Source organism: Dermacentor albipictus, chromosome 3 (assembly GCF_038994185.2).
Source record: "Dermacentor albipictus isolate Rhodes 1998 colony chromosome 3, USDA_Dalb.pri_finalv2, whole genome shotgun sequence".
Classification (NCBI taxonomy): domain Eukaryota; kingdom Metazoa; phylum Arthropoda; class Arachnida; order Ixodida; family Ixodidae; genus Dermacentor; species Dermacentor albipictus.
Window position 1 is genome coordinate 22,478,681 of NC_091823.1, and position 12,248 is coordinate 22,490,928.

A 12,248-nucleotide genomic window follows, 5' to 3' on the forward strand; every position below is an offset into this window, starting at 1 on the left:
CAAGCATTATAGACGAGAGTCTAGCCCCACAGTTGACAAGAATTTCAGCACAGCTTTGTGAGCCTCGTATCGAGTTGAGGCACGACTTTTTGGAAACAATAAATCATTATGCGCAGTTAGAGCAACATTCAGTTCCCGGAATGTTCTCAGCAGCACACAGCCACAACTGCGGAAAGTTGAACATTCCAACAGCAAGTGCGCAAGCGTTCCGCTGTAGTGTCCGACGCACGTCCATGTCGTTGAAAGCGATGCGCTACATTAACACATCCGTTGCGCAACTCAAGCAATAGAGACCTGCGGTGGCGAATCAAAACACTGCCAGAGACTATATTGTATAGGGTACGCTTTCTTGTGGACACGTTCATCCGGGTTTAAGCGCTGTAGCTGGTGGCGTATATGCAGTCGAGTGCCGTGAAATGTGCATAAAATATAATCAATGAAAAAAATGCTTTGCGCGAAATCGATTCCCACAGTGTAAATTGCCTAACATTTATTTATTTATTTATTTATTTATTTATTTATTTATTTATTTATTTATTTATTTATTTATTTATTTATTTATTTATTTATTTATTTATTTCAAGAGCGCAGCTCCAAGGCACCCGTTCCTGCGGCGAACGTCGGCGGCCCTCGTAACCGTGCGAACGAGCACAGCGAAGCATGAAAAAGCTAACGCGGAGCGCAGCGGGAGATGAAAGACGGCGATAGCGAAGAGAGCGCGAGGAGGAAAGCGGAGGGGGAGGGTGAAGCGGAACCGTGTGGCGGAAATTGGAAGGGGAGGGTGCGGCGAAAGCGTGAGAAGGAAAGCGTAGTGCCGCGCAAGACGGGCTCTGCGGCGACGATGGCTACGAGATGGCACCAGAGTTGCGTGCGTCGTTTGTATGGAAAGAAAGCGCTGCATGAGTGGAGGTCTGGCTGCAGCGGTTGCTCTGAATCGCGCCCACACGTCCACCATAGGCTGCCCCTCGCGACACACCGATTAGCGAGGCAGTCGCACCACACTTCGCCCCGTTTGCAATGTGCCGCACGAGACAGATCGTCCGCGCCAGCCAACATAACGCGAAATGAAAACACGTATAGAGCTGCGCTCAAATTTCACATTAAGGAGTATCGTAATCGTTGGTGAATATTTTTGTCTTTCTGTGGCGTGACTTTTGTCTTATGTACCTTTTCTTTTTGTTCACATTATTCATATCCATCTCAAGTAACAAGCCCTGCGGATAGGTGCTCTGATACCTTGGTATTGCGTTTCACGTTCATTCTTGGAACTGCTTGTGGCAAATGCTAGCAGGCGCAGCACGTAGGAGTGCTAGGGAGCTGGGGAATAAATTAGGGAGAGTCATTTTCAATACATATGCAATTTACATGCCACGCTGTTAATATTACGCAGCAATAACGAGGTACCAGTGCGAAGGTTTCTTCGTCTTTTCTTGTAAACAGGTTGTTAACCTATTATTGACCGCGTCCAATAGAGCGCTACGACCACGTGGCTATGTCAGTAGCGTTCGCACGTTACCACAAAGTTGCGCACTTACGCACCAGTGAGGAGTTTTCTGTTCACGTCGTCTTTACACCACTGAGCAGCCATTATTCGCAACTTACACCGGATCGCCAGTGACTCTGGTGAGTAACTGCATATAATATATGGCTGTATTTATGAATGCATTTAAAAAACAAAGTGGTTTCCATCGAGCTGGATATGCTGTATGACTGCTCGTAAGTGTGTTCTCAGGTACTGAACCCGCACTAAATTGTCGTTTGTTGCGTTAAAAGCGTTTTTGCGCTTTTTGTGGACACTTCGGCTGCGTCACGTGCCACACTTAGACTATATATATGGCAAAAATACGAGAACACTGTGTAATGGCTGCTGCACGTTGTCTAATGTGTAGTGTGTGCTCGCACAATTATTTTTTCTTAGCGCTTCTCCGTTCGGTTTCTTCACCTAGCATTGTTCTGTCGTTTGCTACACTCGGTCGTGGATCAACGACAAGCCCAAACTTGTGCGTTGCAGACTTATACTCTTTTTGTCTTTTTTCGTTTTCTAACCATCTTATTGCCTGCCTCCTAAGTCCGTTAGGTTACTGCTGTCTCCGTAACTCAGGTAGAAGTGATGACGAGTAATGCGAGCATAGTAGTGCATCACTCACGCCGTCTAGTGGCAGGTCCAGGCGCACGTTCTCGGCCTCCTGGCAGAGCCTCTGCACGGGGCAGTGCACCTTGAGGAAGACGTACTCGCCGATGTGCTCCTGGTCCATCTGCAGCCCCTCGCTGCGCATGGCGTTCTCGTAGAGCTCGCGGTAGTGTCGATGCAACTCCCACTCGGCCTCCTGGTAGCTCCGACTCACATCGTCGCACTCGTAGACCAGCACGTAGTCCACCTCTCTGGCACTGCGAGCGATGAATGCAACTCCTCACGCAACTCCGCGTGCACTCGATTTCTAATTTCTATAGAAGCTGTTACGTTATGAGTTCGTGCGACCGACAACTACATTTTATGAGCTTGCAAACTTTGCAGCTAGTGTTTTATACTAAAATTGGTGGAGTTTTATACCTTGTGCTGGAGTCGTTCGCCAACCAGGGAAACCATGGGTAGCAGACATATTTTTCTGCACAATAACAAGTGTTGGCGCGATCCATTCCTGTGCTTTCCGCCTCGCTAGAAGATCGAATACACGTTCGACACGCTCCTCTAGCGTCTACTCTTAGACGAAGCCTACATGCCTCGCTACTTGTCTCGCATCAAAAAAAAAAAATGTTCTCACATTGTAGCTAATGGGATAACTCCGGCGCTTCTATGTCCTCAATATGAACAACAGCGGGTTCGTCTGCATTATCGCTTGAACACCCTTGGGAGACATCCTGTCACAGTGAGCAAAATGCTTGGACCGTGGTCATGCCCTGATAAGCAAGTGCATGGCGTGAGTGCCTTTCGCAATTTATACAGAAAAACTGTATATGGCTAGGTTCCGGAAAAAATTGCATGTGTCTATCGAGCCGTGTAGATAGATAATTTCTCCCCATACGTGGGCCGATGCCTAAGATAGTGCAATATCGGGCTGACCTGCGACGGAGGTGAAGCAAGCTTTAAGCACTCCGCCAAGTTGCAAAATAAGTTTAATATCTTAGGTCCAAGTACAACCCGTATCAGATATTGAGCTCATAAGAACAGATACTACACTTTGACCCGCGTCGACCATATCTACGTTCGCATCGCCCTCTCTTTGTCGGCATTGTACAAAAAACTATTGGGCCTGTAGCCAAAAGCAAGTGTGGGCTCACAGTCAATAGGCATATATCAGCAGCTACAAAATTTAGTACATCTCTATTTCCTAGTAATAAAATTTAAAACACTTCAACGATCACAAACAGATGAAGCTAACAAAAAATACAGTAGATGATAAAAAAATGAATGAAGTAATTTTAGATTGGTACAGCTTTTTGGCAGCGATTACAAAATTATTTGCTATTTTTACTTCATGAGGAATTGAATTCCAAATTTCGTCACCATGAAACTCAATCAGTTGTTGACCATACGTGTTACGAGAGAAATGTAAGTTAAAATTTATATTTGTTGCATTTCTTGTATCACGATTAGGTATAATGTACAAGTCTGGCAGCAATGAGTGATTTCCGCGTATAATGCTGTTTTTCAGAATCGCAACTTTCAGTTCGGATGCCAGGGAACGTGGTGGTATGCCGAGATGGCTGAATAGCATGGTGTTATTATAATGTGGGCTTGTGTACGTTAAAATACGCAAGGCCCTTTTTTGTAACCAAACAAACGGATCTATGTAGGTTTTATATGTACCAGCCTATGATTCAAAGCAGCATATGATGTGGCAATGGAAGAGAGCAAAGTAGATAATCTAAAGTATGCTAAGATTATAGCATGCTCTACATTTAATTAGTACATAGCAAACAGAGGCTAATTTTGAGCATATACTGGATACATGTAGTCTCTAGTTTAGGTTGCGATCTAATAACACTTCAAAGTATTTTATGGTGTCTAATTGTTAAATAGTACCACCAAGCTTCAACATAAATTTGCATACCTGTTGTGTCACGTTGCGAATATCGGGAGTGGAATACCACGTATTTCGCTTTATGTTAATTCATTCCATGTAAACCAAGTTGATATGTTATATATACTGTTCTGCAATCCCTTAAAGCATTTATCTGAAAAGATTAGTGTGGTATCGTCAACGTAAATAACAGCTTTTGATGATATTAGTGCTGATGGAAGGTCATTAATATATAGCGAGAAGAATATGGGGCCCAAAACTGATCCTGTGGACTCAATATAGTGTTATATTGAGAGAAAAAGGGGCCAAGACTTGCATATTGCTTACATCCGCTAGAAAAGAGGTTCATAGTATAGTTTCGTTAAAGCCGTAGACCTGTAATTATTTAGAGGTGTGGTCTACTGCATGATCCCTACTCCTATTGAATTCACGTTTATAACTAGCTCCACCCTAATCAGCACCACTGGTGCGGTAGTTAATGCGTCATCATTCTGCAAGAAGTTCAAGATCAGACACGTCATAACATCGACAGGGTCCGAACTTGTCACCCTCCGTGGCGCAGTGCTTTATGTGCACCAGCAGTCACCAAATCATTGGGCTTTATTATGTGATTCAAAGCCAATCACTCTGATCAGCTCTGCGCCATAGCCCACGTAAACTATTAGTAGCAGAGATACGATTATGCTACCATCAAGCGGTGGACAGAGACCACGACATTCTAGTTTGGTGTCGACCTGGGGCACTGCAACATCACTGGCAATGAATATGCCGACAAAGCTGCTCGTGAGGCACATGGAGGATATGAAATAACCTCGACACCATTGTCGAGAACGGGTGCAGCGCGACACTTCAGCGGTCTTACCTATATCATAACTCTCAGAAAATTACCAACGGAGCCTATATGCTATGGATTCACATATGAAATTACAACTTTTACCGAGATTTAATTGATGGGAAGAAACATTGGGTTGCCGCCTCTGAATAGGACTTTCTGTTACAAATGTATACTCATTCCTAATTGGAATGGTGGACAGTGCCAATCGCAGCACATGTGGTGTTGAGGGAACCACCAAACATCACTTATGCGGCTGCCCCACATACGAAGATGAGAGAAGTTCCCTTCGGACAGCTTTGGGGCCCTTAGATGACAGGCCTTTTACAGAGGAGAAGGTCCTAGGCCCGTGGCCTCGTGCGTCTGCTATGTGCAAGGCTAGAAAGGCGCTGGTGCGTTTCTCAAAATGCACTAGCTTGTATGACTCTGTTACTGATTCAGCCATGGACGCTTGTCTGCGTAACTGTGCAAGGTGTGAACTTTCCTCTTCCTTCTCCTCTTTCAATCCTCCTTACACAGTGCAGGGTAGCCTACCGGACTCAGCCTGGTTAGTTTCCCAGCCTTTTCCTTATGATTTCTATTTCTCTCTTTGTCTTCTACATTGTGCTTATTTTTTAGCGAGCTGATCTCATGGTCGTGATGTCGTAATGCGTATGTAGAGAGACTCGTGTCTTCTCCTCCATTCCTGTGTTATGGGTGACCATCGCATAGTTAGTGGACTGAACTTTCGGTGATATTGCTCGTAGGCACATTCTTTGTGCTCGTCGTGTGTATAGCGCTTTGTGAAACTTTCTTCTTTTCTATTTCCTTTTTTACTATTGCTTGAGTAACGAATTTAGAATTCTGGGACAGCCGGCACCGACGTAGCCTACCTTCGTATGTTTCTACATCTAAATAAAAGTGCAACTGTTCTTATTGTTCTGTATGGTCAAAATATTATCACTCACAATACATTGTTCTAGGATAGGCATTTTCTTAATAAACGTATACTCGTTTCTTAATTCGTTTGCTAAACTGGAACCTGTTTTCTAGCGCTTCATTACAACTTTTCTCATTCTGTGCACTTGTGCTCCATATATAGTTACATAAAATGCCAAAAGGTTCTGCTCCTCTCCTTGTATTGGTGTTTCAAACCTCTCACCTATATTTCACCTGCGTTTCTTTTGTCAATAAAGTGTATACATCATGAATGTTTCTGTTTTCTTTCTTTCTTTTTTGCAGAAGGTTCTCGGGCCGCTCTATTCCTTCGGACCCTCTTTTATATGTTTTTGCGGATGTTAGTATTAAATAGTGCGTAAAGTAACATAGTTTGTGTGTACAAGACATGAAATAATTTCAGTCAATTTAGTAACCACATTGCCTCTGAGCGTGTATATATATATATATATATATATATATATATATATATATATATATATATATATATATATATATATATATATATATATATTTCAAGGACAACATAGGGGAAACTACTTGTGCCTAACAAATGCAATAAAGAAACGATCAATGAATGGAAATGAAAGTGGATGAAAAAAAAACTTGCCGCAGGTGGGGACCGAACCCACAAACTTCGCTGCTCCACCAATTCAGCTACTGCGGCGCCGTTTCCCCATCCACTTTCTTGGGTATATAATGAAATTTGCCCTGTGAATATATTTAAATATATTGTGTATGTGCATAGTGTTTACAGAGCAAATTTAAAACAATGATGAAGTGAGAAAATACATGTGGGGCAGCCGTCACGGGTGCCTTTAATGAGCTTGTCTTCCTATTGTCAGGATTTGAAGAAATATGGTGGAAGTATTAATTAGAAGCCATGCACGTCCGCGCCAACAATGATCTAGTAAGCTATTAGCCAGAACAATATATTAAGTGAAAAGGTCGAGGCAAGTCAAAAGAAACCTCAAATGATGTGGTTGAAGAAACTCTAGCAATGACACTTTAGGTGTGTGGGGAGGAGGGAGGAGGGGAGTCCTCGGCATAAATGGGGGGGGGGGGGGGGGGCTCGGACCCCGGAGCCCCCTCGTAGTCGGCGCCTGTGGTAATCGATCTCACATGTTGAGCCTTATGCAAAAACAAAAGCGCGAATTCAGGTCATGACAATAAGGGCCTGATGACACTACGATCGTTTTCCTATTGTAAATAGTGACGCCCCCTATGTTGGCTTGAGCGGTGCCTTGTCTGTAAATCTGCCAGGATACGCAATGAGGGTAAAAATGGTTTCTGTGACATAGTTGCAAGTGCGAACAAGACTAACGAAAAAATGGGTGGCATAGGAGAGAGCACAAGCTCTCTGGGGTGAAAACAGCGCGAAGGATAGGACTAACCCAGAGACAACCTACACAGCGCTGACTGAAAATCAACCTTTATTGCATTTACAGTTGCAATGTACAGGAATTCGCGCAGAAAGCTACAAATATGTATATGTGACATACCACTTTGTTCTGCAGTTTATCATACATTGGATAAGTCGCACATTTTGCTGCGATGTAGAGATTGAATATATTGCAAATGAAAATGCATTAAAGAGTGGTTGTCCGTCAGCGCTGCGTACATGGTTTCTGCTTTGGTTCTGTCCTTCGCGCTGTTTTTACCCCCTTCGTCATGAACCAACCAACCAGTCCAATTCAGCCCACTCCTCAGGACAGGAAATTTGGTGGTGCGGGGTGTATTGCAAACCAATGAATGAAAAAGGAAGCATTGTCACGAACAATACTAGCGTCAAAGTTCAACTAGCCAGCCGCCATTGTATATATATAATGTCTCTCGGCACGGACCTGTCCCAAACGCGCTGCGAGTACCTCATGTGCGATGCCTTGCACAATGTCTAAGTCAACAATTATTATAGCCTCAGCTGCTTGTTTTGCCTCACGTCGTTCCCGCTTCCTTGCATGACTCCATCCGTACCGCCAGTGGTGGTGCTGGACAGGTGATTTAACTCAACACGTACCAAGAGGAAAGGCACTCTAAGCACCGGCGCAACCAAGTTCCAGACATAAACAACAGGTTCATCCCAGTGGAACACCAGTGTTCCTGCAATTGGCCTCACAGATACACCGAAAGTTGTTTTCGGAATAGCTCACTTCGCTACGAAGTCATTGTGTTTGTTGTGCACACGTAAAGATGAAGGCGGGTAGACCTGCTTTTGTTACGTAGCATGCGGTATACAGCTCATGACAACGAGGGAGTGACATAGACAACACAGTAACAGAAAACGCAATCAGCAGCAGTAGCAGCAGCAGCATTCTCTATCACCGCGCCTCCGACATACCAGCCTGCTCGACTGTGGCTTCCCGCCTGTGCAACAAGTTGGTTGCCCATTTAGCAAAGGGATACGCACGATGTCACTTCAACTAAGCGGAGCACGTCGCCACTAAATCAACGCACTGTTTGCGATGGGCGAGGTGCTCTTACAGCGGAAACACGGACGGGCTTCGCTGCTCCCCGATAGTATCCCGATCAGGGCGCATGTCGTCACACCGCTTTCACGGTTGCGTGCCTCGACGCGCACTGAAGAGCTTTCAGACGCTCATCGACCCACGAGCTTGATGCAGCCACGCAAAGCGTCACGCAAATGTCACCTGTGGTTGAGGGCCACTTCTGCGTCGCGTAGCACGCTGGCCAGCGAGTTCTTGCGCTTGGCTGCCGCGGCAGAGGCCGCAGGCAGCGTGACCTTGGAGCGCGCCTCCAGTGCCCACTGTGAGGTCTCTTCCCAGCACGTGGTGCCGCCGACAGGCATCGGGGCTGCAACGGCTCGGGCTTCCGCCGGCACCCGGCACCGCCGCCAGCTCTGAGCAGCGGCCGCGTATGGGGCCCCACATCGATCTAACGACTGGCCGCTGGGCAGCCTGTCGGCCGAAAGCGCCGGACCGCTTGACGACGCCGCCAGGCGGACCCGCGTCGCCGCTGGGGTTCAAACACGGCGGGTACTTCTTCACCGACACCGAGAGGGGACCACCCATTGTCAACGTGCGATGGTCAGCTAATGTGGGCGCTGCTGTGAAGTTATCATAAAGAATGAAAGAACTGGTGTCCCCACTCCTTTGTGGTCCGCTCCTTCGCGTATCGAGAATGATGGCAGCACCCTATCAAGCCGCTGCTCACTTGGTCTCAATAGCGACATTTAAAGCTTTGGAGCGGCGGCCATATGAAGCTCTCAATTCAGAAGCTCTTTAGCTACGCTGCCTTACGAATGGCGTTAAGGTCAATCTTCGAACGACAAAGAAGTCATAATAACTTGTTTACGCTGATTTACGTGCAAGCGACTGTACGGTTGCTGACTGGCGGGGGGACTTCATCTCAGATGTCATCGCGTAACCCCAGCTACTGTGACATGCGCAATGTGGCTGGACAGAAGTGCGTGCGAGCAGTTGGTTCTATTTTCATATTTTAAGGCTAAAGCCTTAAGCGGCTCGTTACAATGGCTCATACCCGAAAAAAGCGGCATCTGGTCCAGGGATACAAAACAAGTTGACGAGTGGTATGAAAAATATCATCGGCAATGGCTCATGCCCTAAACAAAAAACATTGGCAGCATGTTACACTCCTGTAACACGTGAAGGCGAAAGCCTGCTGCACGCGTGGTAATGCATTGAGTTATCCGATCGGAGGGGTCAAAGTGCTTGCAAGACCAAACAAGCTGCGCAGTGTGAAGTAAACGTATTGCGTTGTAGGTCGATCTCCTCAGCGACACATGCGAGCACCTAAAGCACTATCTAAAGGTTCTTCTGTTCTTTCTTTCGTTTTCCCTTTCTTTCTGTCTTTCCTGTTTCTTTCTCCGATTCTTTTTCTCTTTATTCTCTCTCTATTTCTTCTTTTGTTCGTTGTTTGTTTCGTTTCTTCTTTCATACTCAGCCATTCTATCTTTGCTTCCTTACGGAGGTATGAGCCATTCCAGATTTTTCTTTTTGGAGGAAGGGGGTGCGGGTATTAGTCATTGCTGATGACAATATTTTTTTTTAGTATCATTGGACCAGACGCCGCTTTTTTCGGTTATGAGCCATTGCAAGGAGCCGCTTAGGGCTTTCGCCCTCAAAAATTTATTTGTTGAAAGCCGATTTGCACGAGCTCAAATATGAGAACTGATTGTTAACAGCGCAGTTGGACAAAGTCGTAAGGCACCAGGATGACCTTGAACATAGGTCACGCAGAAACAACTTGGTCTTTTCGGGCTTAAGGGACACATCGAGTGAGGCTTGGAAAGGTTCTGAGCGTCAAGTGCTGTCGGTTTGTGCAGATCATTTGGGTGTCCAGGTGACAACGGTTATTGAGCACGCACACAGGACAGTTCGCCTTTTTGCATCAAGGAAGAGACACATTGTACCGAAAATTTGTTCCTTCAAAGAAAAAGAAAATGTACTTGGCAGTGTCCTGCATAACGGTATACGACACTAACCAGCGAACAGGACTGGGACGAGGCCATCTCAAGTATCGAACTCAACATCCAGTCCACGGCCGTCCAGAGGGCCAGTAAAAGAGCGGAGAGGCTTGGCCTCCCAATTCCTACATAGGAGTAGCCAGCGGCGAGCCGGGGACCCCAGCGGATCTCTGCCGGCTTGTCTCTCGGGACCTCAGCAGAGTTCTTTGTCTCTCAGTACTTGTGATGACGCACAACCTAAGAACCACCCTGTTGATAAATGAGGATTACTTAATTAGCGTCCGTTTGGAAAGAAAGAAAGCTGGTCGCATTTGCCAAGAAACACAATCAAACTTTCAAGCTTCGTTTTGATAAGTAGGTTATGGGAGGCAAACATTTATTTATAAATTGTCTAGTGATAACGTAGAAACAATGCAATAACAAACAAAACCGTCCGTGTGAAGCTAAAAGCGCAATCAGCAAGAACTTTTCTTCGTCGTGGTAAATTGCCGGAGCTCAAGAAACAAGATGGGTCCGTTTTTGGATCTCGTGGCTACTACGAATTCCGATATCCTTTTGGGCACCAAATGGCAGTATTTACGATGCATAAGTTTTTACATCTCATGTGAACGTCTGTGGCAAAGATAGCGATGCCTGTGGTGGGGGCGTTTTCATTCTGTTTGATAATAGATTGAAAAGCGTATCAGTGCATCCCTCGACAACCTTCAGTGTGAAGCTGTGTGGTGTAAAATTGAAATGTATGGTGTGCGACACGTTGCTGTGGGTTGTTTTCGTCGTCCTCCTAACAGCCACAATGTGCAACCACTTGAAGCCTTGTGTGAGTCATTGGCTACTTTAGTTGCTGAGCACGTTCTGTAAGGAGGCCACTTCAACCTTCCGAATACTGCCTGCATAAGTTACGCGCCCGTCTTGCGCTGGCGGTCTGGCCCGTACTTGACACTTAAGGAACTTATTAACGTGCATGCATAACATTAGTTTGTTAATTCCCCAACAAGGTACAGTGGGTCACGTGCTAACATACTAGATCGTGTGTTTTGGAATAATCCCACTTTTATAAAGTCAGTTACAACGATGACGGGGATTAGCGACCAGTAGGTAGAGTTGTTGGTAGAATCGCTTTCGAGCCTATAAAGTTAACAATATGTAGCCGCGAAGAATTTAATTTTAATTTTATGAAAACGGTAACCGTGACTCAATATCGTCATCTTACGTTGTTTTATACCGAATTTCACGAGTGTTCTTTTGTCATGAACAATACCAGTCTCTGGGTTCTCTTTAAACTCTTCTTGCCAGCTGTCATGTTCTTTCCAAGGTTATTAAAAGGAAGCGTAGTGTTGATAAACCTTGGATTGGTGTGAACTTAAGTAAGTCAATCAATATAAAGAACCGCCTTTTCAAGCGCTTCCGGCTAACAAACTGCTGACATGCATAAACCTTGGGTAACTAAGCATAGTGCTAAAAAGAAAACAAGAGAAGCTAAAGACACTTTTCTGGCTTTCTTAGAAAGAAAACTTATTACTAATCCCAAGGAGGTGTGGAAGTATGTGAAATCGAATAACATGGACTCAGTTGGTATCGAGAACAGGATCGATGATCAACCAAACTTATTGGAAGACTCAGACAAGGCAGCCTGATTTAAAATATATTTGTATTCGGTGTTTTCTGACCCATTTCATGGTGAAATGCTGCCTGTTACGCGCCACGTTTTTGAACCTATGGCTGACATTGTTGTATCCACAAGTAGTGTGGGCACTCTTCTGGGTTGCCTTAATTCAAGCTCGGCTTCGGGGCCTGACACTATTTGCAATCACGTATTGAATAGACGTGCAAGGGCCTTGGCGTCCCTTCTTGTTAGTTTCTTTTATAATTCACTATAGATCAGGAACTCCCGTCTGAGTGGAAGTTTGTGAATGTTCTGCCAATACCAAAGTCCGGTAATAAAAATAACTTCACTATAACTACAGAGCGATTTCTTTGACTAGCGCCTGTTGTAAAACCGTTGAGCAAGTAATCT

At 45.2% G+C, this 12,248-nt stretch overlaps 1 protein-coding gene and 1 pseudogene across 1 annotated transcript in view; both read right to left on the reverse strand.

Moving 5' to 3' along the window:
* The window catches only part of LOC135903914 (anoctamin-7-like), an 89,830-nt gene extending 81,234 nt beyond the window's left edge, over positions 1 to 8,596 (reverse strand). The window contains exons 1-2 of the mRNA XM_070534901.1: positions 8,439 to 8,596; positions 2,148 to 2,388 (exon numbers count right to left, since the gene is read on the reverse strand). Of these exons, the coding sequence (XP_070391002.1) occupies positions 2,148 to 2,388; positions 8,439 to 8,596 (399 nt within the window). The remainder of the gene's footprint in view (positions 1 to 2,147; positions 2,389 to 8,438) is intronic.
* LOC135903932 (U2 spliceosomal RNA) lies at positions 3,019 to 3,199 on the reverse strand (annotated as a pseudogene).
* Positions 8,597 to 12,248: the final 3,652 nt, after the last annotated feature.